This window comes from Psilocybe cubensis, chromosome 7 (genome assembly GCF_017499595.1).
Source record: "Psilocybe cubensis strain MGC-MH-2018 chromosome 7, whole genome shotgun sequence".
NCBI lineage: Eukaryota > Fungi > Basidiomycota > Agaricomycetes > Agaricales > Agrocybaceae > Psilocybe > Psilocybe cubensis.
In genome coordinates, this window is record NC_063005.1 from 583,237 (window position 1) to 610,757 (window position 27,521).

General features: G+C 47.4%; 8 protein-coding genes and 7 non-coding genes across 15 annotated transcripts; 8 read left to right on the plus strand and 7 right to left on the minus strand.

Annotated features, from left to right (window-relative positions):
- The first annotated feature begins 939 nt into the window (after window positions 1-939).
- On the plus strand, window positions 940-1,013 carry JR316_0007729. The gene has a single exon. It is a non-coding gene; the product is annotated as a tRNA-Val (tRNA).
- Window positions 1,014-1,343: 330 nt separating this feature from the next.
- JR316_0007730 lies at window positions 1,344-1,417 on the plus strand. The gene has a single exon. It is a non-coding gene; the product is annotated as a tRNA-Val (tRNA).
- A 638-nt stretch (window positions 1,418-2,055) lies between these two features.
- On the plus strand, window positions 2,056-2,129 carry JR316_0007731. Its single transcript has one exon. It is a non-coding gene; the product is annotated as a tRNA-Val (tRNA).
- A 658-nt stretch (window positions 2,130-2,787) lies between these two features.
- Window positions 2,788-2,861, minus strand: JR316_0007732. The gene has a single exon. It is a non-coding gene; the product is annotated as a tRNA-Val (tRNA).
- A 623-nt stretch (window positions 2,862-3,484) lies between these two features.
- JR316_0007733 (Squalene synthase) lies at window positions 3,485-5,422 on the minus strand (the record flags this gene model as incomplete). The annotated part of the gene is made up of 5 exons (XM_047893460.1): window positions 3,485-3,805; window positions 3,871-3,996; window positions 4,051-4,642; window positions 4,700-4,914; window positions 5,192-5,422. 5 exons carry the CDS (start codon window positions 5,420-5,422, stop codon window positions 3,485-3,487), a joined length of 1,485 nt encoding a protein of 494 aa, XP_047746775.1.
- A 206-nt stretch (window positions 5,423-5,628) lies between these two features.
- On the plus strand, window positions 5,629-5,883 carry JR316_0007734 (uncharacterized protein; the record flags this gene model as incomplete). The annotated part of the gene is made up of 2 exons (XM_047893461.1): window positions 5,629-5,840; window positions 5,871-5,883. 2 exons carry the CDS (start codon window positions 5,629-5,631, stop codon window positions 5,881-5,883), a joined length of 225 nt encoding a protein of 74 aa, XP_047746776.1.
- Window positions 5,884-6,937: 1,054 nt separating this feature from the next.
- On the plus strand, window positions 6,938-7,873 carry JR316_0007735 (uncharacterized protein; the record flags this gene model as incomplete). Its single annotated transcript, XM_047893462.1, has 3 exons — window positions 6,938-7,507; window positions 7,610-7,713; window positions 7,765-7,873. The coding sequence occupies 3 exons, from the start codon at window positions 6,938-6,940 to the stop codon at window positions 7,871-7,873; spliced, it is 783 nt and encodes a 260-aa protein (XP_047746777.1).
- A 464-nt stretch (window positions 7,874-8,337) lies between these two features.
- On the minus strand, window positions 8,338-9,103 carry JR316_0007736 (uncharacterized protein; the record flags this gene model as incomplete). The annotated part of the gene is made up of 3 exons (XM_047893463.1): window positions 8,338-8,508; window positions 8,602-8,665; window positions 8,739-9,103. 3 exons carry the CDS (start codon window positions 9,101-9,103, stop codon window positions 8,338-8,340), a joined length of 600 nt encoding a protein of 199 aa, XP_047746778.1.
- A 6,560-nt stretch (window positions 9,104-15,663) lies between these two features.
- On the minus strand, window positions 15,664-17,066 carry JR316_0007737 (uncharacterized protein; the record flags this gene model as incomplete). Its single annotated transcript, XM_047893464.1, has 3 exons — window positions 15,664-16,126; window positions 16,177-16,561; window positions 16,694-17,066. The coding sequence occupies 3 exons, from the start codon at window positions 17,064-17,066 to the stop codon at window positions 15,664-15,666; spliced, it is 1,221 nt and encodes a 406-aa protein (XP_047746779.1).
- A 187-nt stretch (window positions 17,067-17,253) lies between these two features.
- JR316_0007738 lies at window positions 17,254-17,327 on the plus strand. Its single transcript has one exon. It is a non-coding gene; the product is annotated as a tRNA-Ile (tRNA).
- Window positions 17,328-18,127: 800 nt separating this feature from the next.
- On the plus strand, window positions 18,128-18,201 carry JR316_0007739. Its single transcript has one exon. It is a non-coding gene; the product is annotated as a tRNA-Ile (tRNA).
- A 692-nt stretch (window positions 18,202-18,893) lies between these two features.
- JR316_0007740 (uncharacterized protein) lies at window positions 18,894-19,400 on the minus strand (the record flags this gene model as incomplete). Its single annotated transcript, XM_047893465.1, has 1 exon — window positions 18,894-19,400. One exon carries the CDS (start codon window positions 19,398-19,400, stop codon window positions 18,894-18,896), a length of 507 nt encoding a protein of 168 aa, XP_047746780.1.
- Window positions 19,401-22,229: 2,829 nt separating this feature from the next.
- Window positions 22,230-23,225, plus strand: JR316_0007741 (uncharacterized protein; the record flags this gene model as incomplete). The annotated part of the gene is made up of 1 exon (XM_047893466.1): window positions 22,230-23,225. One exon carries the CDS (start codon window positions 22,230-22,232, stop codon window positions 23,223-23,225), a length of 996 nt encoding a protein of 331 aa, XP_047746781.1.
- Window positions 23,226-24,755: 1,530 nt separating this feature from the next.
- Window positions 24,756-24,829, minus strand: JR316_0007742. The gene has a single exon. It is a non-coding gene; the product is annotated as a tRNA-Ile (tRNA).
- Window positions 24,830-25,668: 839 nt separating this feature from the next.
- Window positions 25,669-26,298, minus strand: JR316_0007743 (uncharacterized protein; the record flags this gene model as incomplete). The annotated part of the gene is made up of 1 exon (XM_047893467.1): window positions 25,669-26,298. One exon carries the CDS (start codon window positions 26,296-26,298, stop codon window positions 25,669-25,671), a length of 630 nt encoding a protein of 209 aa, XP_047746782.1.
- Window positions 26,299-27,521: the final 1,223 nt, after the last annotated feature.

Sequence of the window (27,521 nt, forward strand, 5' to 3'; positions counted from 1 at the left end):
ATCGACCTGGTGCAGCTGTATCGGTGATATGTGCTGGCGCTGAGAGAGGGCACTGGGAGCGAGAGCGGGAGATAAGAACTGGACAAAGTTGACGGTCACGATCCGAGGTCTCACTGAAAGCCTTCGCTAATCCGCTTCGCCTTGACTCGTTCGCTGACGCACGTGCCTCGTCTATATTTGGCCGCATACGGGGTCCGTCCCGGGCGCGCTAATTCTGCCCTTCCTCACTCTTCATCCCACAAGGTATCGCTGAAATATCGCTGATCACTGCACTGTCATCTGGCGTGGCGGATACGATAGGATGAAAAGCGGATGAGTATCCGCATATCGGTGCGGTTCGATGCGACGTTGCGACGTTGATAGCTGGCAAATTAAAGGTGAAGTGCGGTAAGCTACACTACAACTGATTATCTCGGTGATACCTATAGCGATTCTGTACTTTCTTGAAGTTTATCAGGCTCTTTTAGCGGCTTAGAAAAATATCTGCCAGCTAAGCTTAGGATCGCGATTCATACTCACTATCGATGCACCGGCGCTTCTTGGCCCAGCCCATTGCCTGGCACGTTTGTCCATAAAGGAGCCTTAGGAGTCGGTCGGTATCCAGTATTCCAGCTAAATAGCATGGTAGGTATGTACAAATTTCCACGATTGGACTGGATACCATGATCCATATCCATCTATTCAAAATACACCTCATCCGAGTCATCTCATCTCCCACCACGACCATCCCATTGACAATGTCAAAGCCAAGCCAAGCCAGCCAACCAATCTTCGTTACAGTATGCAACGGTACCCTCCCAACCCTTCATGTCTCTGAGTTAGCCATTTCATGACGCGCAGGGCCAGGGGACCGTTTTTGCAGGACACTCAGAAGTGTATTGGCTGGCATTGGCGTTGGCGGCAGCGTCGGGATCATCCGCCACCTATCTGCTCCCAACCGGTTCGATGGCGTAGTTGGTCATCGCATCTGTCTAACACACAGAAGGTCCTCAGTTCGAGCCTGGGTCGAATCATCTTTTGCTTCCTCCGCGGCTTTGTTATGGTTTTTAACTGATTTTCCGATGGGTGATATGTTTTCCACCTTTACCCGAGCGGCTAATTGGTAAAAGCTAGCGCTAATGGTCAATCTTTGACTCTCTCCGCTCCTATGCCCTCGTATATCGCTCACCATACCTTACTCTACGGAGTCCTATCCTTTTCCTGGTAACAGTTCCCTCGTACTACACCGTACAGACAGAACGAAACTAGATTCCCTTACGCCTTCCATCACCTGTCCGCACCCGGCCCCATCCCGCTTTCAACCCCCCGCTCCGAGCCGGCACCGGAGCACACCCACCCAAACCGGTTCGATGGCGTAGTTGGTTATCGCATCTGTCTAACACACAGAAGGTCCTCAGTTCGAGCCTGGGTCGAATCATACTTTTTGTTTTGAGTTCTTTTGGTTGCTCTCCTTTTTGATTTTTTCGGGGTTGCTTTTGGACCTTGGTTGACTGAGCGTCTTTGATTAATTTCTGTCGGGGGTCGCTTTGGTTGAGTGAGTCTCTTGGTTCTTTTGTTCTTTTGTACTGGTGTGCTGGGTACTGGGTGCTTGATCCCTTTGGTTGTACATTGTAGTGGCTTTTTGTGCCTTTACATGGGCGTTCCGCCTATGCTTCTGCAGACTTTTGCGCTGTGCAAAGTTAGTAGATCAAAGTCCGTCTGAGCACATTTTGAACGTCTTTCAACGGGTTCAAGCACCCAGCCACAATCACCGAGAATTATTGGACAATGAACGTTGAAGAGTAAAATGAACACCCTCAAAATGCCCTCCGACTCCCCCTCTCTCTCTGCTCGGTTCTCCATCAACTTAAGCAAAGTCAATAAATTAAACCCCAGACCGCTTCGCTTTTCTGTGATCTTCAATCCAACTTGCATTATCTACCCACAGCTGGGACCTTCCGTCCCCCCATCTTCAACCCACTCCCCCATCATCCATTTACCTCCGCCTCGCCCGCTCACGAATACGAACCCCCGAGCGCCCGAGCCTGGCCCCACACACACCCACACCTCCAAATCGGTTCGATGGCGTAGTTGGTCATCGCATCTGTCTAACACACAGAAGGTCCTCAGTTCGAGCCTGGGTCGAATCACTTTTTGATTTCTTTTAGCCCTTTTACGGGGTTCTGTGGTCGGTTGGTAACCTTTGACTGGCCGTTTGGACACTCGTCTTTCGAGTCTCGGGGGACTGGATTAACATTCTTTCGTCTTTTGGCTATTGGGGTTTTTGACTCTTTGTTTCTTTGTGTTTTGATAGCTTGGACTTGTTGCTTTTCACTCTAGCCAGGGCTGATCATTTCTCGAATTTCTCTTTCGCTTCTCAAGATCTCAATGCTCATACGCGCCTTTCTTTTCTCCATAATCCAAAATAGCGCTTACTGAGCGCCCGGGTGAAATCTTAAATCGACTCCCCAAGTTGCCAACTCTCCCGAGTCCTACATATCTTTGCCAATCGTTACGATTCGACGGTCCTAACAGAGACAAGAACACAATTCCGCCTTTTAATTCCATCAAAGGGGCAGACGAAACGCATGCCAGTGTCCTCCGAATTAAAAAAAATTGTATCGATCGGACGCTCAATTGAAAAGTACGAAAATAGGTTGTTTGTACATACATTAGCCTCTTGACAGAAAACACTGAAAGAAAACACTGACAGTAATATGGGTACCAGTACTATTTCTCGCACAAGGAAGTTCACCAGGACCGGCAGTAGCGAAACAAAGAAAGAAAAGAATCGAAAAGGCTAAAAAGTGATTCGACCCAGGCTCGAACTGAGGACCTTCTGTGTGTTAGACAGATGCGATAACCAACTACGCCATCGAACCGATGGAGTTATGTTATCTGATTACCTCCAGATCATAACCACCTCAAGCAGCTCACTCCTCAGATCAGGAGCATCAGAATCGACGTCAACGCTGACGCCCATGCACAGCGATCGTTCACACAAGACTGCGCAACTATATCAGTAATGTTATCGCTGAAAGCATGGTTCCGCAGGCCGGAATGAATGAATGTTTTTGGGTATTTCAGATAATAAGATTATATATACATAATGACTTTTTAGCTGCGTATGTATCACCTGGGTGCGGGGGGGGAAGTGAAGAGAGAGGGAGTGTGTAGGAAAAACGACGTTCAGCAAACGAAACTGAAAAAAGAGAAAGAAAAATCTACCTAAGTGACTAGCTAATAATTAAAAAATACAGATGTGAACGTGTAAAGCGTAAAGCGTCGTACGTGCAAAGAGGGAGGTGGTGGAGGGAGGGGGAAGGAAATATTACCCAGGTCCTTGATACATAATAGTATGCCGAGAAACGAATATAAAAAGTCATCACAGAACGGACTGCAACGCCAAAAAAAAAATGCAAGACCAACACTAACACCAATCACGATAAAAGCAAATGATTTAGGGAACGAGGAAGCATTAACTGTCCACCGTTCACCACCTGCCTCACCGATCGCCCACAAAGTAGATCACAGTATAGATGATGCTGACACCCATAACGAGCATCAGCCCAAACACCGCCGCGACGTACATCATGATCTCCTTCGACGACATCTCCCTGTTCTCGAGCTTGTCGACATATGCGTTGCTCGGTGAGACGCCGTTGCGGATGTCTTCTGCACGCTTCTTCTTCACAAGCTGTGCTTCGAGGGCCTGCTCGCGCATGATGAGGGCAGTACGTGCGTCGGTGGGCTCGAGGCTCTGCTTGCCGGTCTCGGGGCTGAAGTGTACGAAGGAGGGATAGTTGTGTTCGCACCACGTCTCAATCTGCAGAAAGAATTGGTTCGATGAGATGGCCTAAAAGAATGCCCTAGACACAGGAGACAACATACCTTGCAGCATGCAATGGAAATTTTGATAAAGTTGGGGTCGGAAGGGACAGCCTTGGCATGAATCTTGCGCGCAAACTCGCGGAAGATGAGGCCGACTTCTCTAGGATTCGTTGAACGCATGATAAGCTACATTCGGAAGTGAGTTTATAGAAAGATGAACAAACAACCTGCTAAACGTACCTTGGCAGCTTCAGCCTTACGAATCTTGATATTCCGCTGGAACATCTCCTTGTTCATGAAACACAGCTCAAGGGTCGCAATAGCCATTGTCGCGGGGATCGCACAGAAATTGAACACACTCTGGTTCTTCAACAGACGGAGGTAATCCAGTGCGTCCGTCGTATGCCTCAGTGCATCCAGAACCATACCGCTCTGCGCCCACATTGCCCGCTTCACCGTGTCCGGGTCCGTCGCAGACATTTGGTGCATCTCCGTGAACCCGTACTCCTTTCGTCCCCAAATTTCCCGTGGCCAGAAGTACCGCTGCTCGTCACAGTCTTCCCGGTAGTCACGAATGATGTTGGTTTTCTGCAAAAGCAAGCCCATCGAGTTGCTGAGCTCAAGCTGGTCGCCAAGGAAAGCACCCTCCTTCCCGGACGCAGAGAAAATCCGTGAGAGGCCTTCACCGACAAGACCAGCAACGTAGTGGCAATACAGGTCATATTCAGCGACAGTTTCCAAGTAAATGGAACCTGTCGTCGCAGCTTTATGGGCGTAATCCGCCATTCCAGTCTCCATCTTCAGTGCAATATCGATAATTATGCTTTTATAGCTGCAAAAGGAGTCAGTAATCGATCGGGCGGTGAGCTGTTGTAGAGATAGTACATACTCGGGGTTGAGGCGGTTCACCTCCTCGACAACTGTGTCGTATTCGACCAGTAGCTGTCTGTCTTTTTCGTTGGGGCCTGAGCCTTCGAATTTCCATCCAGGAGTTACAGTGTGTACGTGGAATGCCCTCAGGAGAGGTTGTTTAACATCATCAGGGATCGTCATGTCATCTTCAATCGTGTCGAGACCGCGAAGAACGAGATAGAATAAAGCTATCTGTTGCGAAAGTATTGTAAGTAATGGTAAATGAATTTGAGTCTCAAAAAGGTAAAAGCTCCCCGAACACGAAGCCTCGTAATTTCCCAAAAAAAGGCTTGCGTGTACCCTATTCCGTCTTCTGAATTTGGTTTTTCAGCTAACGCAATAGTGGCTCGATGGCCCGAGGAATCGCCACACATCATACATCCTTCGTGTATAAAAGGCGCTAGAAAAGCTTGTATCCTTCTCTACCTCCCGCGAAGAGGAGAAAAAGTCTAAGAGACGCGTCACTCACCGTTCTCGCCAGATCTCCCTCCAGCTCTTTGATTACAGCGGCAAAACTTCTGCTCGTCATGTCGAGGAACTCCCAGCATCTTCTCATGGAGTCCCTATCCCATCCCGACGTCGGGTGCTCCTTAATAGCAGCAATGTCACGCTTTTGCTCATGGTAGAGATAGAACTGGATGAGCGTCCTGAACTCCAGGGGGTGTGTAAGGAGAAGAGCAATCCAGTTCGCCGCGCCCATTGTGCTATGAGATAGTGGTGGAGGAAAGGGAAATGAGGTTAGTTAAAAAGCCCGCGAGCGTGTAAAGTGGAAACTTTATAAAATTCACTCGTACGATATTTTTTGTCACCCCACATTCGCTGGCGGGATTACTTAAAATAAAACTTCCGCTTTTGGACATGAGAGAATGATCGGCTTACATACGTTCTTTCTTCCGGACGGCCACCATGGATGCCCCTTTGTCGCCACCATTGCGCATTCACCCCATATCAGAGACTCCTTTGACAACGAGGACGGCGCAGAAAACTACAGAGGCCTTTCTTCGCGACTTTCAAGCGCGCAGCACATCAGCCCAGGGTGGAAACACAGCTGTAACCGTACAACTCCAAAAATTGGCAAATGCACTGAAGGAGGAGCGGAAGAAAAGCAAAAAGGATGCGTAACTTTTTTCAAGGTAGGATATATCTAGGGCTCCCTTGTAAGTCTGATTTTCTCCCATTTATGTTGTTACTGATCAACTTCAACATGCTAGTGTACTACCAATCTTTAATCAATCATCCACTCACGGAAACGAATGATTCTCAAACCCAGTATATTTCTGGCGACATATCTGACTGATGTCAATTCTCGAAGATCAACTTGCGGTTTCATAACCGCTATCGACTAGTTGAGGTGCCTTGTAATCAATCCCAAACCACGATGTATTCGACGACCTTAAAAGATGAAAGTCTGATGATTTCAATCATATTTGTTGCAAACTATGCGGCAGTCAGGAGGCTTCTACAAACGTTAAATTTGTACTCCTGGCATCTCCATGATCCTCCGTATCCTTCAAGAGCGTACCTGGAAACTTTGTTCTTTTCAAAACAGGCTTATTTTAGCACACCTAACAACCTTGGACGTTTGTTTCTCTGCTTTGGCTTGGGGAAAGTTCATTGGCGATATAGCGACCCTAGATGTACCAACTATGAGCAGCGTCCTATACATGCATTGCGCATGCTGCGCTCTCCATACTCCTGGAAGCTCGCGGTCCAGGTGTGCATACTTGTCACCAAGTTGAGTCGGCACATCAGCTGCTGCAAAGATATCTGTGTTGAGGAGATCAATACAAGCCAAACCCAAGGACGTCAAAACAATAACCACGACAACAATGGTTGCAAAACTTTCAGTCTCTGTGCACGTACTGCGAACATATCAGCGCAGTGCACGATACTTCTTATGTCTAGGTGTCTTCCATGCCCCAGCTGTCGTTTGTGTCCATCTTTGTGTCGGGCTCCTCCTTTTATGTCCACATCTTGCTTAAGATGTTCTAAAAACTTGAATCTATCAAAACTGGACTGATGAAGGCAATACTGAAGTAACATGCAACCCTACTATTCATCTCATATGCCGATTTATCACCGTCTCATCTACGTCGAACCCGTTATCGACGAGTATGTTTCCTGAAATAGTGGGTTTTGCTGTACATTTAAATAACCACCAAGGCCTTTCTCAAGGATGTCTTTTTCCCTCTTCTTGTTCGATCCCTAGAGGATCATGGGCCATGCGAATCATCTGCAGACACAGTGTCTGCTAACGGTCTCCTCTATTCTTTCCATCTCCATTCTCGTCGTCTCGATCCTCAACTTTAATACACGCTCTTTTATTTTGAATGCCATCGGCACAAACCTAGCACTTGCCAATCAGGCCTTCGTCACACTGAAGCAAATACGCAGTGTCGATAAGCTACGGTATCAGGGATACAGGCCAGCGCCATCGCTCATCACCATCGCCACCTCTGCACTCGTTTCAACAATATGGATCATCGCGCTCTACTGCTCCGTCCAACTGGCTGTCCAGGACCCCCAACCGTTTGCTGAGGTCACCAACCCACCCAATCTTTCAACAATACAAGGGAGAGATGATACAGACGACACCCCACAGGGCATTTTCGTTTGGAGGAAGGATCGTCAAGTTGGGATTTCTTCGCTGATTGGCGCTGAGCTTCTCGTGATGGGAATGTACATCTGTTTAAGCTTTATACAACGGCGACGCGTCGTATCCGATTCCCTCTCAAAGCAAATTGGAAATATGCGTAGTGAAACGGGTAAAGGGGGAAACGTTTTTGTGAGTGTATGGTTCTTGCTCCTTTCTAGCCTCACTTTCTGGGGCTGTGGAGAGTCTGTGGGTTATAGGCGTATACTCACCGTGTTTGCATATATTTTGTAGGACATCAAATTCCCAGCGGTTGAAAATGGTGATGCAGATTGCGTAAAGGAAGACTTGGACTACTGCGATGAGGAAAAGGGTGCAGTTCAGGAAGTCTCGAAAGAGTAAGTTGCAAGCAGCACCTCAGGTTCGCTCACATGACTAATTGAAACCAGAAACAGTCGCTCCTTCTTGCGACCTGCAAGACGCACTATACAGCTCTTAACACCGGCCATATTGAAATCCCGTCCAGAGTCGTCTTGGGATTTTGTTACGCCTAAATAGACGACAGTTTGTTCTTCCTCTGATACCCGAACGTCCATGCGGTTTCGTCGCTGTTTCTCACAACGCTCTGCGATAAATAGTTGAAACTCGACGCATTTGTTTAAAGAACTCTATAGTGTATCAATACAATTACCAAGTGGCTATAATCTAGTTCTAGGATAAATACCGCGTGTATAAGAAAGGGTACATGGGCCGTGTGGCTGATCGACCTGTCGAATCTATAGGTATAATTAAAACCATCAAAACAAAAAGCTGAAGCGTACTCTATGGATACATCAGTTAAATAGTAAATCTACATCTTTCAGAGAATTATCAGTCGCCGATACGCGCACAACATACACACACTGCACAGCCCGCCGGTTAGATCGCGTAAACCACATAGCGTGTACACAATTGGTACACACGCGCACCGTGACCTCCCGCCAACCCCGACGTCGCAAATCCGGATTCTCCATTTTCTAAGGTTAGTCGATATTTCTGCCACTCATGAAGAGCACGGTGGCAAGCACACAGGCGTCCAAAAATCCATTGTTGAATGCTACGAGCGAGATGTTCAGGGAGACCTCTCCATCTGTGCGTGAGATGTGCGCAATCTCCCCAGATATGGTCGCTGTCTCATCATCATCTCCGTAAAGCTGCATCAAAGCGAGAAAAAATCATTGAGCACATCACATCATATATACCATCAATAAGATCTGCGCGGACACGAGACCAAGATTGACACTTACGCAAATTCTGGTACCTCTTGGGATCCAGTAGTAATAACGGCCTTTGATCATTACGACTCGTTGGCTACAGAGATCATAAAAATGAACACAAGTCAACAAAAAACGGAGATCAATTTTTTTTCCACGAAAAAACTCACGTTCGATCTGGAGATAGGCTGATCCAGTGGGAGGTGGGTATACGACCTGTCTCGCCATATATCTGCATCATTGGGTGGCGCGTCCACTCGACAGTCGCGTATACGTCTCCATTTTTGCGTGATACTGTCGTCGTCGTCGTGCTCGACGAGACGTTGAAATATACGAGGGTGTTGGGGCCTGTGACGTTGCTGTTCAGAACACCCGTTTGGTGGCTGTTGAATGTGAATTTCATCGTGCAGGGGTTGTCCGCCAGCGGAAGAGCGCCAAAGGTCAGTCCAGAGCTCCCTGTAGCAAGACGTTGCTCGTTAGATGCGTCAGACACGCCTGGTAAATCCCAAAATGCACCGAATGGATTGGTATACATTATCGTCGGTTAGGTATTAAAAATTAGGGGAAAGAAAGTCCAATGAAAGAGGATGATGATGCTGGGTGTACTTTTTTTCTTGCCTTATTATACTTTTACAATATCTACCTCACGGGGTCCATCCCTCGATGTCATCGACTTTCTCGTGGTGCGCGCTAAGTTGACACGTATCTATGACATTCTATGCCAAAGCTACTCCGTTCTTTGTCTATGATGATGATGATGATAGTGAAGCATGTACTCGACTCGGGAGGAGGCTCATGCCATTTAGATAATACTGTCTGCACGCTCGACTTGGCATACACAACCTGTCATCAGGGGAGCCCTGCTAATGTTTCTTCCAAAATTAACAAAAGGATAGACACGACTGCTCGCCAGTCATTGTTTCCACCTCGTTGTCAAATGTCTGTTTAGTAACTGTTGCCAGAAAACGTCGGTGTTATGGACGTTCAAGTCAAAAAATTCAGAGCGCAGAGGTATTGACTCAGCTAGATTGACCTGTCGCATGCCGCTCGTACATATGACGTCGGAGATTTGAATTTGGACTTGAAGTCAAGGAAAAAGGCCTTCAGGGGAAATCCGCGATCATCAGAGAGATATTTCTAGTGCCCCTCACCGGCTTTTCCTGGAGGCGCTCGGATACGTCGGAAGACCATGACATCGGGTCCGTTTACGGAACGATTATACACACATCAATGGTATATTCTTTGTAAATCCTGGTCGGTATCGGGCATGAGGGGTTCGTGGGAGGTCCACCACGTTCTGTCGTCCGACATATTCTGAAGAGATCTGGAAAAAAATGACGACTCGGCGCCAGCGGCAATATGACGAGAGGCTATGCTCGACCATTCCTCAAACGCGTAAATCACAATGACAATTTTTGTTAAACTTACAAGTCTGCCCTTGTGATCTTGTGATCCGCCTTTTTGATCGAAGGCAGTGTTTGCATGTATGACTCCTAACGTCTGGGCCTACACATTCCATGGGGATAATCCCATTAGCGCCCGGCATGGTCGAAAATCCTCGAAATTACGCAAAATATGCTTCCCCGGTTGGATTACATCTGAATGCATTACTCAATTCAGAGGCACCGAGATGGCATTGCCCTCAACAAGTTACCGGATATAGGAAGGTCGAGATTAGTTTGCTATCTATTACAGCCTTTTTCTTGGCCTTTATCAATCGGGATAATATTGCGGGGCCGTTGGAGAGGAAGGTTTTGTATTCTTCAACACTGATGCGTTCATCGAAATAATAATTGAAACAAGTTTATACAATCGATGTGCACGATCATCGGAATGAAGTGCCGCCAATCAAGCATACTATCAGGAAGCCTTGGGGCTAATAAAGTAGGCAAAAGCAATGCATTCTCATGCTGCAGATTTACCTTTCATGATTGTTCGGCGTGATGTTTTGGCAAGCATCTCCAAATCCTCCATTTATGAGCTACCACCAGTAACCAAACTCAACCGCCTTAACCATTTCTTCAAGCGCTACTCAGGCTTTCAATGCACTCGCATAAGTTACCCGCACCGATCGAGTGTATTTTTGGTTTTTGGGTGTGGCTCGTCGATCGGAAATCCAGTGGAAATCCCTGTACTCCACCGCCTGTCTGCGCAGAGTATGTCGCCGTCGTAGCTCAAATACCACTGCGTCGTGGCAGAGCCACATATCAGCCGGTGGGCGCTATCTAAATTTGGCCGTGCTGCTCACGATAAACACTTTGGTTTTTGAAACCTGAGGAAGAACAACTTGAATTGCAGATGTCTTTGAGCGCAGTTGTATGTGTATCTCAACTGACTTCGAAGGATACAATCGTTCATTTCAATCACGTCCCTGAACCTCTTTGAATACAACCTATTTCTGAAAAAGGTCCCACCCCCTTACAACGTCGGCGGTATGTTATGAGTGAAAGTTATTTTTAGCGCTCATTCATGCATTCAAAAGTTCCCACTAGACCGATTGTTCAGGCGTTCCTCGTCAATTTCTATATATTGCCTTTGAGACGGGAAGTTGAACATTAAAAAGGGACGTAAGCAAGCGATTCATATCCAGGCTTTAATCAAGCATCTTCGTCTCCCCCTGCCCCCCATAAGAAAACCGTCACAAACAAATAAGTAGATGGATAAGCTCGAAACAAACTTTTACCACTGCGCTATCACATACCATGTACATATATCTCTACACTTTTTTTGTTTTATGTTATTGCCTCTGAGGGGAGAGCCCCTCCCTTGGCCTTGTACTGCGATGCTACCTATGGGCTCCCGGAGCCCCTACTGCTCTCCTTCGCTCACACTTGCATCCTAGAGGGCCCTCTTGTCCCCTACTGGATCCAATCCGTCCTAGGGTTGCTTAGTGCAAGGCCTCCGGCATTGTAGTGGGTAGTTTTCCCTTCTTACTCTCTTCTCATTTTTTTCTTCTTCTCTTGCACCTCTCGGGCCCGGGCGTCTTTTGATGTTCGTGTCCGCATTAGATTTTACCGGGCACCAGGAAATCAGCGTGGTTAGCCCGCGTGCGACCTATTTTTGCGTGCCACGCATAAATGTCAATCAGTAAATTTGCGTGTCCTTCATATGACTTTGCGTGCAAAATGCTGGATGTCGCGTGCGCATGATATGTAAATGCGTGCAGCGTCGTTGAAGTACCGTGCTATTTGCGTGCAACACTTTGTATAAAATTCACATGAAGAATAGTGTATGTTATGCATCCAGTTGTACTGAATGATTCATTCTCATCCAGATAAAGCTACTTAATTTAGGGTCTAATAATGTTTTAGCGAGCCTTGATCCATTGTCTTAGCATAAGGGCTCAGCCTACAAAGCCGAGGCTAGATATTTCTGCCTTTAATTAACAGATCAGCTCAGGTTCAATCTGAAGCCGTTAGGAAAGGCTCAGCTCAGCATCTATGGATTAGGGGCGACATATGTTATTGGATGAAACTATCAATAGGGATACGGGTTTGGGAGAACATTTTAATACTTACATCTATGCAGGAAGCTAGAGGAAATGGGTAGTTGGAATGTTACTTTAATATATCCTGTTTGTGCTTCAAAACACCCATTCCCATTACAATGTCTAATGTTCGCCTCTTAGAGGAACAGGATTTTATTCCCTTGTATCCTCCATTATTCACTGACTCCTTGCATTAGTAACCGACGGGGTTAGCCACAACAAACTGGAGCGTAAACTCGGGACCGTCGGGGGGAGCGACACCGTTCGTTGTACAAATCCAGGAGATTCAAACCAACAATTCCTATACAATGATGCACTAACACGGTTTTTGTCGTGCTCGAACGACTAAGAGGACCCGGTGCTACGAGTGCTCCGCCGCGCGCACTTTGGTTTGCATTTTGCATAGCTTGTATACGGGATCCTTGTCACAGGGGCTTGATTTACTGTCGGATTTGGGGAAAGATTTTATTGTTGTCTTAACAAGCATCCTTCCCAGAGGGTAGGGTATTTGCATGGCACAATTTGTAATAGCATCTTTGAAACAGTGCCATCTTTAGTTTCACGTTTTAATTTCTTTAAGATCTTTGAAACATATATTTAATTGCGCATCCATATACATTTTACAGAGAATGCTCCAAAACGCATTATCTTGTACTCGCGTGCACGGTAAAATACCTTGCGGGGCCGTCGCGTGCAGATCACCACTGTCTGCGTGTCGATTGCACGCATTTAGTTGGGTCGCGTGCCGTCGCGTGCCATCGCGTTTCATCGCGTGTACGTGGGAAAATGAGTTGCGTGCTGCTTGCGTAGCAAATGCGTTCAATAGAGTGCACCTAGCGTGCTGTGGTGTCACGCTGGTGGTTGTTCAACAATATAAATGCATGTCAAAAAAGCAAAATTGTCGTTTTTCTTTCAAGTTGACGAAGTGATCGGATATTACCGATCATAAGCGGCTGCCGTTTGCAATGCCGATGATCGTTTGCTGCCTCGGAGATTGATGCGAGGCACATGCCGAGGTTCACAGCATACGAAGCCGTGCCTCGAATTCATTGTATATATGAATTTTGTAAGAATGATTCTTCGTTGAAGTTCTACTGGAACCAGACCCTCAAATACACAAAATTCCAATGTATTATAGACCCGTAAAGGCATTATTTAAATAAAACACAACATCAACCATGCAACCATCTGCATCCTGTTGAACTGTTTGATACCCGTGTGATAGCTAGGCATGAACTGGTATAGCACAAGAGGATACTGTCATTGGCACATACCAAATATACATAAATGAGCGCTGACGAGAACCATTACATTACAACCTTACGTGTGACACAACTGTGACATTGCGTGCAGAACACATCAATATGCGTGCAGAACACAGTTGTTGCGCAAAAATGCGTGTCACGCAGGCACACGCAAAAACGCACGCACGCGAGCAGCCACGCTGATTTCTGTATGCCCGATTTTACCCCTCCTCTTCGATCAATATAAGTAGTATGTCTTCTTTGTAGTATCGTAGTCTTTTCGTCCTTGCAATATATCTTACGAGGGCTTTTGCTTGCATGATGTGTTTGTCGTGAGTTCTTCGATGCTGGTGGTTCTCTTTTGTATTTCTTCCCACATTTCTTCTTTCTTCTCCCTGTCCGCAGCACATTGAAAATGAAGTGTTCGACCATCTCAGTTGCTCGTGTTCCCACTCTACATTCTCTGCACATTGGGAGGTGCTTGTCGAAGGTGTGATCGAATTTGCTCAGGATACTAGCAGTGTACCCGTGCTTTGCACGGAAAGTTGGGAGGAAATTTACCAGGTTATTTTCCCAGTGTTTTTGCGAGAAAAGACGGAAGGTAATTTATCATGTTATTTCCCCAGTGTTCGAGGGCAGGTGGTTTGCGAAAAAAAAAGGCGCGGACTGTCCGCCAGACTGACCGGCGGACAGTCTGCCGGACTTATAGGCCTTATAGTGAGCGAGCGTGACTGGGTTAGTGACAGCCGTGCACACTGTGCTCGACAGCGATCAGTGCCCCTCCAACACACTACCGCCCTCCGCCCCCGAGCTGGCCTAGAGGATGTTCACCATTGTTTTGGCTGTATGAAGTTTTGGTATTTATATTACAGATTTATTTCTATGGGAGTACATGTGAATGACTGCATTGGGGTAGGAAAAACGCGTCCCTGACGCGTCCGAATAAACTTGTTCGCAAGTTGAAGTTGAGCCATCCAATATCCAAAAAAGCCACAATGCACCGAAGAAATTCTCACGTGTTTGGGGCAGCAGTGGAATACGCTACGAGCAATGTGCGCACCGTGTAGCGCATCAGGGGGCGGGCTATGTCCAGGAAGACTTTCATGAGCTCGCGACGTGGCTCGGACGTCACATCATGGTCACAAACACACAAGATACACCTTGAGTCCGGCGGACAGTCCGCCAGACTGTCCGCGCAAAAAAAACTCGTGGACGAACCTTTCTGCAGTGTTCAGGCCCGATTACAGTGTATTTCAGTCTCGATTACAACGTTTTCAGGCATATTTCGAACTTTTTGGGTGATCGAAAAAGCAATCATGTTGCTTTGATGATATTGATGGGAATTTAGCGGTATGTGGCCGGTGCGCGAAGTTGGATGCGCACGCCGCTCGCTTGTGCCCTATCGAGTTTGTGCGCCGTATTCCTGAACTTTGTGAATGTCAATTCTCTGTCTATTTTTTTCTCCTCGAATACTTTCTTTCTTCTGGAATCTATACACTACGTAAGGTAAAAGAACCAATTAAGAAACGATATGTTTCTTAATCACGGACAGTATATATACAGCAGAAACGGTAGTATAGTAAGGCAGCAGGCTTACACACTGCGCCAAATTTACCCCAGCTTAGAACCCCATCTTCTGATAGGACCCTGGCACCAATGGCTGCATGATATAAAAAGATGTGTTTCTACTGATTAGATATGTGCTGTGCTGTTCTCTAGGTTTACTCCTCCCCGAATCATTTGTGTTTTTTTTTTCTTACCATTTTACAACAACAAACCACCCATTGTCTCTACGGAGACACACAATCAGAGCACGATGATGATGATGAGTTCGGTTAAATCACTTGAATCCAGCTTGAGCTTGATTTCAGACAACCCAGTTTGAGCTCGCTCCTTCCACCGCATACAGGGGCATTGGAAGACGAAATTTGAAGCTTTGAAGGCCGAGTACATGGCAAAGTCCAAAGAAGTTTTTTGTCACGGTGCTGATTAGATATGTGCGCTTCTCGTCTTTCTTTCTTACCTTGTCACAACAACAAACCGCCCATTGTTTCTACGGAGACACCCTTCATGATGATGATGATGCGCTCGGTGCATCACTCGATCCAGCTCGAGCTTGAACTTCAACGGCACAGTTGGCACTCGCTCCTCCACGACATCAAAGGCGAAGCTGCCCGCCTCTGAAATGTTGGTCGCCAGTAGGGCAGTTTTGAGCTGACATAGGACTAGACTTGATACTCTGCTTGTTCTTTACATAGATGCAGTGAAAGATGTGTTCTGTGCTGATTAAATATGCGATGTGTTCTCTGCTCCTGCTTTTCACATTTCTTTCCTTCTTTCTTACCTTCTCACCGCCCATTATCTCTACGGAGACACAGAATCAGAACATGATGTTGATGATGAGGAGCGTTGTTCATCACACGATCCAGCTTGCACGGTTTGCGTGTGGTCGGTCACATCCTCTGCCCGCGCATCCAAATCACCCTGCACCCCTCTCGTCAACTCAACATCACCATTAGCACTCTTGATCTCGCGTACCCGTTGCCTCACCCCCTCGCGCCTCTCCGCCCCCAACGTCTCACGCTCATTCCGCGCTTCAACGAGTGCAGACACGGCTTCCCGGTGCCCTTTATCGAGGTCAATTACAAAGGGGAGCGGGAATGAATTTGTGTTGGATGATGGGGGTTTTGTGGTAGCATTAGTTGTAGCCGTAGTCGCCCGATCTTGCACAGACGACAGAGGTGGTGTTGGAGACGCAGAGAAAGTCGTCGGCATAAACGTCGACGCGATCGTAACCGGCATATTCGGGAAAAGCCCCGCCAAAACGCTCTGCGGAAGGAAAGGGAGGAGGTGAGTGATATCGATAAACGCGCAGACAGTGGAATGATACTAGCCATCATCCCAAGCCCAAAGATGAGCCTCTCGCGCCAGCCGTCTTCGTGCCACATCGTCCGCTCGTTCGGGTCAGATCTCCATCCTCTCCCACCTCCCTTCCCATCCCCATCTTCTTCTGCGTCGTCGTACCCCCGCGAATGAGAAGCGTAATACGCTCTTCGCCTCCTCGCCATCTCGTGTACGTATGGGTCGAACCCTCTGGTACCCCCCGCTGGAGTGGGACGCGCGTTTGGATGCGGAGATAGCGTGCGCCCGCGTAGAAAGTCGTATGCGGCTTGGATATTCCTGAACCGTGTATGTGCGATGTCGGATGCGATCCGTGAGGCGTGGTGTGAGTCTGGGTGGTGGGCTTTGACGAGTTCGTAGTCTGATGTCACACAATACAGACGCGCGTCAGGGGTATTGAAGGTAGGATATAGATGGTGTAGGTCAAGTCAGCTCACGTCTCACGCGTAACCTGACGTCGTCGAAAGAAAGAGAAATGTAAGGTGTGACTTACACCGCGCCTTGATCTCAGCTTGCGTCGCGCTGACAGGAAGATGGAATATCTGGTACGGCGTCGGTTTTGCGTGCCGCGGATACGGGTACGGGTTCTTGGGAGGTGCAGACGACGACGCCGAAGAAGACGATGAAGACGCGCCGTGTTCATCGCCCGTCACCGTAGCGTACGTGCGCGACGACAGGCAACCGGTTGTATTCGTCTTGGTCTTTGCATCGCCGTTGGTGCGGGTGCTCCGTAGGGAAGCGGGACGGGAACAGCATTGCGACGTCGATAACCACGACGATGACGAGGAAGATAGCCACGACGACGACGTCGACAAAGATTGGAGATGGCAAATCTGTACTGACAACCTCCGAGTGCTCGAGTGCATAGTACGCAGAGAGCAAATGAATGAAACAAAACTAGCGTAAGGTGTCTAGGAAGGAACCCCGGGAACAGATCGCGCCGGAACCCGGCACCACAAAACTCCCTCGACTATTTTTAATTTTTCCATGTACGGCGGGCAGCACATTTAGGCGCCCGCGGCCCTCATTTCTCAAAATCAAATCCACGTCGTCGGCCGACTAGCTCAGTTGGTTAGAGCGTCGTGCTAATAACGCGAAGGTCTTGGGTTCGATCCCCACGTTGGCCATTAGAAATCTTTTTGGACGGTATCAACTCCTTTTCTTATTGACGAATAGAATACTAGTACCCCAGAGCACCCATTAGAATGTCGTGATAATAACACACAAAGTTCTTGGGATTCTCACACGTTCAATCTTGGATGATATTTTGTGCTTTTACCCTTCAGAAGATGTGGTTTAATGGTTTTGTAATGATTTGAGGGAAACATGTTGACATAAAAAATGGGGGTTTGTGTGTCAAAAAATATTTTTGAGGTCCAAAGTTCTCGACTAAGAAACAGGTATGCTGCATTGTAGATCTGAATGGACTTAGACCGGTGAAAACAGGGAACACGAGTCAAGTTAACTATAAGGGACGTGTAACGAGAAAAGTAATGGTGAAGAGAAAAGGGTGTGAGTGAAAGGTATAATAAAGTAGAGAGAGGGATGATGGGCGAGATTGAAGAACGACAACAAGTATTACCGCAAGTATATGAGAAACACAGTGAAGATGACGGATGTCCGAGTCCTCACTTTCAGAGCTCTATTCAAGTGTTCTATAATACGATGCCACCGTTGTCTATGATAATCTACAAGATGTTAGCGTTCAATAGGTTAATTGATAATGAGGGCCCTTGTAGGCCACCAGAAATGACGAGGTTTATGAGCGCCTGCAGGCCAAATGATAGATAAGAGGAGACCACTGACTTTGACAATAACCCCGAGTAACTCATCGCCTTTCTCGATCCCGTTTTTGTCCTTTTTCGGTTTGAAGCAATGTTAAGCGCTGGCGCGGCTGGAGATGTATTGCCAAGGTGACTACATCACAGGCCGACTAGCTCAGCTGGTTAGAGCGTCGTGCTAATAACGCGAAGGTCTTGGGTTCGATCCCCACGTTGGCCATAGAAATGTCTTTTTGGTTTTATGATTTCTACTTCGTGAATCAGCCAGATGAGGTTTTCAGTGTTTTGCGTTTGGTCTTGCCAACAGAGTAAGAATTCTAACTTATGCGTGGTTTATATTTTGCCCAAATGACCAACAAATGAGTGGCTTGATGAACCTTGGGCACTTATACATAGTCTCCCTCTCTAACATATCTGTTGTAATTTATTTTACCCTATACGCTTTCCTTCCATGTAATCTGATTGCTACCAGCGGCCCAGAACAGCGTTCAACCAAAAATAGCACGCAAATGCTGCGTTAGCAACGCAACAGATCTTGCTTGATCTATAAATAGATTTATTTGAGTATGAGGTTTCCGTCTGTCGTGCCAACCTGACAAGTGTGATATGGAGTTAAACAGAATACATTGCGGTGTCTGTTATTAGTTAGCTGTGGTAATCACGTAGTCTGGATGGTTAGTGAAAACCCCATCCAGTTATTTGATTGGAGAATGAAAGATGATGAGTGATTCAGAGCATCACCATCGTCTTTATCATCATTATCATCATTGTGATATTATTCATGCACCTGTGATGAACGGTTGAGTGGATATTACCATCGTTTCATAGCGCCTACAGTAATTTTACAAGATGGTAAGTACATAGTAGTCCATTTCAGTTCGATTCAATATAATTTAACCGAGTTCAACCAATCTAATTCCCCGCGCCAACAAACTCCCTCGCATTTTTCTCCTCATTCGCCTTTCGAGCCCTCCTCCGGCCCAATGCACACATCGCCAAATTCACTCCAAGCGCAACAACCACGCAACCCAGCACAACGGTCTGCACTTTCTCAGCTCTCACATCCCGCGCCTTCAAATCCACGTCCTCATCTTCATCCTCTGAATTCAGCGCTCCATTCGTGACTCCGCCAACCATTATCCCAAATGCCGTGGCAGTTACGACGAGGAGAAGGATGAGAACTGCTATATTAAACTTTTGGAACGGAATCGGCATCGCAAACTCGTTCGCCTCGTCCTTGGTTCCCGGCACCTCCCACTCTTCAGGGTCAATCAGCAAGCGCCCGCCCCCGGGACTGTTTTTATTTTTATTTTTGACCCGCTTGCGTTGAGCGTTGGTAGCGACGAAGTACACCGTGTGGTGCAGGAGGACGAGGCACGCGACGGCCGCTGTGCGCGAGATTGTCGTGGTGCTGAGCATCCGCACGTAGTTGACGATAGATATTATGAGTATTGGGAGGCATAGGATAATTGTGACGATGGTGGTGATGAGGAGGGATCGTGGGATTGGGTGGTGGTTCGTTAGCATTGGTGTATTGAAAATTTGGTAGGGAGATGAAAAGATATTGAAAGTGAAAGAAGGAAGGGATGAATAGAAGGCTGAAACTCTAAGCTTGAAGGGCAGAAGCGACAGGTGTGAATTAGAAGGTCAGCTGTGTACGATGCAGAGAGATGGAGGACTCCTCCCATATAGTAACCTACACAGTTTTTTTATCATCTCGAGCTTTTATAAGAGTAGATTAGATCATGGAGCACAGGATGGAACACGTTCCTAAGACGAAGAGGTGATGAACTGATGTTGTTCGACCTGTCACACTACGTGCAGAGCCACAGCTTTCCGCTCTCTCCGGAAGGTGGAATTATTTTTTTAAAAAAAACTGCAGGCTCGTGGGTGCACATTTACCACTACTCAGGCTGCTACGCAGGAACAGCCAGGAACACGCACTGAGAATCAAACAATTCACAATCGAATCGACGAACCTATAAGCACCTCAGGCTATGGCACACGCAGAGATATTCTTTCTGAATCCTGATACGTATAACCTCAGAGTAATAGATATACTACTCGTTACTAGTTACTACTGATGCGGACAACATGAGATATCTACCGACGAGTAGGCAGTGATTGCCTAATGCCCTGTGGATATAATTGCGTTATTGGACAGCTCACAGTTCTCATTGAAACTCGAATGTAAATTGGCGTGGGATGTGCTGGAAGGAAAGGGACCCGATAACTATGGCTGTCCGTTTGCACATTTAATACCAAAGTATAAACTTTTTTCCCCATACATATAAATCACAATTTTTCTTGAACCCAACTACATACCTTGGTGTCCCGGTTATAGAGAGATAATTTCCGAGCATAGAAGAAATTATCCCGGTCATTGTATTTGCATGCCCTTCAGTTTGAATGGGAGCTGCACACATAAGGGTATGCTATCCATACATAAAAAACTCAGTACCATAGTCTGTGACCCTCTCCGCATGTACCTCAACTTTTGTCCGAAGATATAGAGTTGTCCAGATGAATATTATTCGTGCCGTCTGTGCCGTAGAGGCGTGGGAACTCGATTTTCGTCCCGCTTGCAGTGGCTTGCTACTTGTGAAGAAAGTAGGACAGTCATTACAAGATTATAAAATTAATCATGAGCATAAACACTCGTACATTAAAGTCACATAAGACTGAATATAGACTACTCCAATGCAATTTTCTGTCTGCAACCTCAACTTAGGCCTTTTTAAGCCTTAGCACGGCGAATGGGCTGGTCAAAGCACTCGTCTCAAACTATGAAGACAAGCTACTTCTGTAATCAGCCTACACAGGAATATATTTACTGATTAATTGGATAAATGTGCATCTTTTTAATGTTCAATCAGCGTGTGTCGATAGGCATACAGGCAATGAACTGTAATCTGTGTCCATATTTGCCGAGATTTGCCGATTCTCACGATGTCTAGGCATGCACGGCATAGACAGAATGCCGAAAAATGACTGTATATCTTCGGGATGAAGAAAGGTAAGAACAATCATACGGGGAATCTTCAGATATAAGTAAGGCAACAAAATATGTATAAAAGGGAGTGTTTTCTCTATGTAAGGGATTGTAATTTGTATATGTGGGCACCAAAACTATATGTATGGCACTCAAAGTTGTATCTGAGGATGCAACCTATGAATATATGGATACTGGATTTATATGTTCGGAAACCATCTCTCTATATCCAGGACATCAGAGTGTGTATATGGAATTGTGTAGAATTGAGACTTCTATGTATGGGACAAAAAGTTTATTGATTGGTATTAAATGTGCAAACGGACAGCCATAAGCCATACATCACCATCATCATCATCGCGCTCGGATTGTGTGTCTCCGTAGAGACAATGGTCTGTTTGTTGTTGTGAGAAGGCAAGGACCTTGAAAGAAAGACGAGAAGCGCACATATCACATATCTAATCAGCACGGTGACAAACACATCCTTTATCATATCGTATCGTACGGCCTTCCATCTTTGCCCCTGTACACGATGGCAGAGCCGGTGACGCACTGACATTGATTCAGACAAAGGGTGGAAATGGAATAGCGATATCACCAAGATCAAGATCACATTCTTGGGTGGGGTTCATCTGCGTCACCCAGGCGTCGGTGTCCCTAGGAGTCGGGTGTCCTAGGAGTCGGACTGTGGACAAATACCCCTTTGTCCTGAAGCAACATCCGCACCCCGAGGAACGTGGCGAATGTAATTCGGCGCCTATTTCGCTATGGCGATCGCCCTGTGTTTCCTTGCCTTCCACGTCTCCCATTGGTGGGTTGGGTTGCGCGCCTTTCGAGTCTGGTTGGGGTGCCCTGGGGTGCCCCTAAAAGGGACGAGTGGAATACCGGATGCGGAGTATGTCTGTACACGTTGTTATGACCACCGATCGCAGCCCGTTGGGTTGTGGTCATGGTCGTGGAATCTGGATAATCATGTCCCGGAGAGGATGCCGAAAATCGGGGGTAGAAGAAAAAAAAAAGGGATGATAAAGGAGAGGACAAGCGCGGGTTTTTTCCTGTTCTTTTCTTTTTGTTTCGTCTCGTTTCGTCTCGTTTCTTTCTCGTCGAATCAGGGGGACCCCACGGACTAAAAGCGCACTCACGATCCAAATATAAACTACGGGCTGCACGAGGTTTGGTTCAACTTGAACTTGAACTTAAATCACGACCGACCAAACCCACCTCTTTCATCCCTACCTCTTTCTTTATTTCTCCTAATGTCTCGCGCGACGAACACGAACGCCTTCACGTCCTACTCGCCCTTCTTCTCTTCAGGCCTGCTCGCCCAGTCGACGAACCCGCGTCTGCAGCGCCGCGGCACCTTCAACTCGGACATCTCAGAGCCATGGGACGACGAGCTGTCCGACTCGTACCGCTCCTCCTCCCCCGGGCCCGCCGACTCGCTCATGGACACCGACCCCGACGCTGACGCTAACACCGCCGCCGACGCCGCCAACACATCCCTCTCACGGAGGAGTGCCACGCCCACACCCCGGTCCAACGGCGAGTCCCTCTCCATCTCTCCCAACGCCCCCCACTCGCTCGCCTCGCCTCTCCCCACTCCAACTCAGCAGCAGCCCCGCCTGCGCAGACGCCGCTCCAGCCTAACCCAAGCCGCCACCTCCCCAATGAACGCCATCCGCGGGCCCGCCCGCGCCGCCGAAAACGCGCTGCACCTCCAAAAGCAGCTGCCCGTGCCCTCGCGCGCGCGCAGCGGGAGCGTCGGGGCCGACACCACCATGAGCTTGTACACCGGGCTGGACGGGACGACGACGATCGTCGTCGGGCGGATGCGGAGCGGGAGCTGCTCGAGCGTGCTCTCCCTCCCGACGCCCGTATCCGCCGCGCACCTCGTCCCGTCCTCTTCCTCATCTGCATCACGGTACACGAATGTTTCTATCACCCGTTCGCGCGCGACTGGCCTGACGACGATATCCCTCCACAGACCGCGCCGCGCCGTGCGTAGGGGTGCACCCATACCCGTGCCCGCGCTCCTCGCGCCGCCGCCGACCGCGCCGCTCCCTGCGCTCCCGCCTACGCCTGCGGGGCACGGCCCGGCGAAGCTGCGCCCGGCGAATGTGAATCCGTCGGCTGGTAATACGATGAAATCGCCTGCGGCGCGCACGTCGGCGCGTGCGCGTGGGTTGTCGGTGTCGAGTAGCGCGCTGGGCGGGGCGGAGAATAGGATTGACGAGGAGATGAAGGAGAATTAGCGCTTGAGAGGGTCTCTCTGTCTCCGTGTACATGGTGCGTTGCGTACTGGTCTATTTTTCGTATTGAATGTAGTTGTTCTAATTTAGGTGTGTTGCGTGTTAGGGAGCTAGCACGACAACGGGACTACGTTTCGAGACTTTCTTTTTTCTTTTCCTCGCCACACTCCTACCATCCTACCTAACCAAGGCGTTCTGCGCTCTGGCTCTGGTTCCTTTCACACTACACGACACTTCTTTTCGACACTTTTTTCCATGACGACCACGTTCCCGACCTCCCGAGTTCCCAAGTTCACGTTCATCTCCCTTCAAATCACTCAAGTCTCAAGTTCCAAGTTCATCTCGGATTGATTCCATCTATCCTTTCTTTTCCATCTCTTCACTTCGATTTGTCCTCCTCATCATCATCATTATATCTTCTAGAACCTGTTATGTACACCATCGCTCTCCGGCGCTATTTTATTTATCTTCCATCTTCTATTTTCTATTTTCTTCTATTTTCTATTTTTTGCATCGACGACGCCCTTTCCCTCCCCCCGTTTCCGTTTCCCTAATGCGGCTGGACCGCACCTCACCGCACCTCACCTTCATCATCATCATCAACACAATCCGGACTCCTCGCGTCGTCCCCACCACCACCACAAAAAAAATCGAGACGTTGATATCAGGTTATATCAACCCCCCTCCCTCCCTCCCCCATTTCATTTCTTTTTTTCTTTTTTGAGTTTGTCATTCAATCAATTTTCGTATTTATCTTTCATCGTCTTCATCATCATCGTTTTGTCTTGTCTCTTTCCCTCTTCTTCTATTCTATTCTATTCTATTCTACCCAGATTCTCGTGCATTACGACCCCCTCCGTACTACTCCACGACATTACCTTACACGACCCCTACTATACTACCCCTACACTACCCCCACTACACCACCACTACACTACAAACCGTCCGTGACAGGTCCCCCTACCCTACCCCTACCCTAATCTTACCCCTTACCCCCTACCCTAATACCTAATACCTAGATATGCCCCCTCCCCTCCCCCACACCACACTATATGATGCTATGTCACACACCTACTACCTATGCCAATTTCATTACAATCACATGTACACCAAAAAAAATCATATCGCATTACATTGTTGATTTGATATTTGATAATATTCAGTCCGAGTCTGAATCAGAATGTGAGCAAGTTTGAATTCTGCTTTAGATTTGGTACAATGGTAGTTGGGATAGACGGTCGTTTTCGATACTTACTGTGATCGTTCGACAAGCAAAAAAAAGCAAAAAAAAGCAAAATAAAGATAAAAATAAAATAAAAACTGGTTCGACTTGCAACTTTCGAGTAAGACATCTCAAGAACCCTTGTAAATGTAAAAGAGAAAATTGGAAAGTTAAAAAGCACAAAAAGTTAAAAAGCACAAAAAGATAAAAAGCACAAGAAGATAAAAAGCACAAAAAGATAAAAAGCACAAAAAGATAAAAAGCACAAGAAGAAAGCACAGAGAGAGAGAGAAAGAAAAGAAAAAGATGTGTGGCCAACGTGGGGATCGAACCCAAGACCTTCGCGTTATTAGCACGACGCTCTAACCAACTGAGCTAGTCGGCCGACAGTTTTGCTTTTTGTTGTGGTAGGATGATCCCGCGGATGGGAGGGGCGGGAGTGACACTGGGAGTGATACCGCGGCTTTGATGGGTGAACTTGTCGTTTCAAATTCAAGCTTCAAGGTTTGAAGGACTTTTTGCAATCTTGAGCTTGAGCTCGAGCTTGAGCTTGCGAGGAAATATAATATACTTTACGGATACGGATACCGAACGGCTAAAGATTCATATTCACACACACGAACTTGGCAAAAACCCATCCAATTGGTGTAGAAGTTATACTATGTAGTAACGATGATGATGACCTACATTCTGAAAAGTAAAACGAAGAAACAAAAAAGTGAAAACGATAACTACTACTACTACTAAAAGTACTAGTAGCGAAAGCGAAAGTGAAAGTGAAAGGGGTGCCATTCCATGGCACAGATTCCAGAATCATCCTGGATGATTCTAGAAACGATATGATATGATATGATATGATATATCCAACGATGCGTTGTCCCGTACGTCAAGAAGTCCATTGGCAGTGAAGTGAATGCACTATGCCGGTGGACTTTGTGCTAGCTTGACGCGGTTGGTGGTGGGTAGCTTGCTACCTGTACCGTTGCTCGCGTGCGGGTGTCGCGGTTGACTTGAGGGTATGCTAATTGCTATGCGTGGAGTATCCGAAGGGGAGGGAGTGGCGGTGGAACTGAGGTCACGGTTCAACTCATCATCAGCATCATGATGTTGGTGTGCCTGTGATGAACGGTATTGGATGAGTATTAATACCCATCACACATTCAGTTACCATACGAGATAACCACACTAACCAGTAAACCACAGCACGCGGTGCCCACACACCGACTAATTCTCCACCCACCCAAACTCCCTCGCCTCCTTCTCCTCATTCGCCTCAACAACCCTCCTCCTCCCCAACAAACACACCGCCAAATTCAGCCCCAGAGCAATCATCGCGCAGCCCAACACAGCCGTCTGCCCAATCTCAATCTTGATATTCCACTTATGCGAGCCGACGCGCTCAGCGGGGAGCGTGCTCTTCATCGCGCCGCGGCTCGTGATGTCCACCATCACGCTGAACGCCATGGACGTGATGATGGAGAGGAAGGCGAGGGAAGCGATGTTGAGCGGCTGGAACGGCAGCGGCATCGCGTAGTCCGGCTCGGTGTCGTCTTCCCATGCGGACTTTTCGTCGAGTGTCGGTGAGAGTGATTCTGAGGATTTGGAGTCGGCTTCGGCTTCGGGGTCGATGAGGAAGTCGGTGGGTTTGCTCGAGGGTCGGTTGGAGTGCGCCCAGGTGATGAAGAGGTAGGATGTGTGGTGGATGAGGATGAGCGCGCCGACGGCTGCGTTGAGCCAGATGGAGAGCAAGCCAAAGTTGACGACGGAGAGCGCGAGCATTGGGATGCATATGACCATTGTGAGGAGGGTGATGTAGAGGATGTAGGCGGGCACTGGGTATTGGTTCTTCGACATCGTTGAATTCGAACCGAGGTGAGCTTATAAGATAAAGAGTGTTGCTGTTTGTGTTGGTGTTTCGGTTAACGAAAAACGAAAACGAACAAGTAAAGAAAGCAAAGTAGAAAGAAGAAAGAAAGAACGAAAAGTAAGTGGATTTCAAGAGGTCAAACACCAAAAAATCTACAATGCACAAGATGGAGGGCTCCGCCGCTGTAAAGAAGCTCACATATTCTCTGAACCCATGCTTTATAGGATGACAGGATGACATCCGTGAGAGGGAAAACTGACGAATTGATGCTGTTTGACCTGTCAATGTACGAAATCACAAATCACATCTTTGCCCCCTGTCCCGAACCCCTGTGGGGTGATATCAATACTCCGAACTGCAACTGCACACTGCACACTGCACATGCCTAGTGCACATTGCGCACTCAGACCAGAAGAACAGAATATGTGAAGCGTATACGTATACACTTCCCTTCCAGAAAAACAATCTTTCTGATATTTTGATTGGTTCAACTTGCAGCGACCCAGAACCCATCGTTCAATCCAAAAATAGCACGCAAATGTTGCGTTGCTATCTTAGTTGATCTATAAATAGATTCACATAAGTGTGTACGTTTTACGTCGTGCCAAAAGGCTTGACGAGTGTGATATCCAAAAAGAAAGCTGGATTTAGGTTGGATACCTTGTGTGCTTTGTTTTTTATGGGATGTGGTATCCATGTTGTCTGTATAGTTGGAACCTTGGTGAAACTTCATTGAGATATTGGAGAATGAGAGATGATTTGGATGCATTGCGAATGACCAACATCCGTGAAAATCAGATGTTCGAGGTTCCCTATTGAACAGTAGCAAAAGCATATAAAAAACCATCGGCAATTCGTTATCAGAAATTCAGAATGTACAGTGAGAAATGGTATGTGGTGTGTGGGTGTTGTTACATTATTGACCGGTACTAGTAGAATCACCATCACCATGATCATCATCGTGATATTATTCGTGTACCTGTGATGAACGGTACTGGGCACATATTAATATCATCTAATCGCCTACAATAATCCTACAAGATAGTATGTAGATAACATACTGTCCAATCAAATTCACATTCGAACTCGAACTCGAACTCAATCCCAGTCCCATGCCCTCCAATGCTAATTAATAATTCACCGCCCCAATTGCAACAAACTCCCTCGCATCCCTCTCCTCACCCGCCTTCCGCGCCCTCCTACGCGCAAA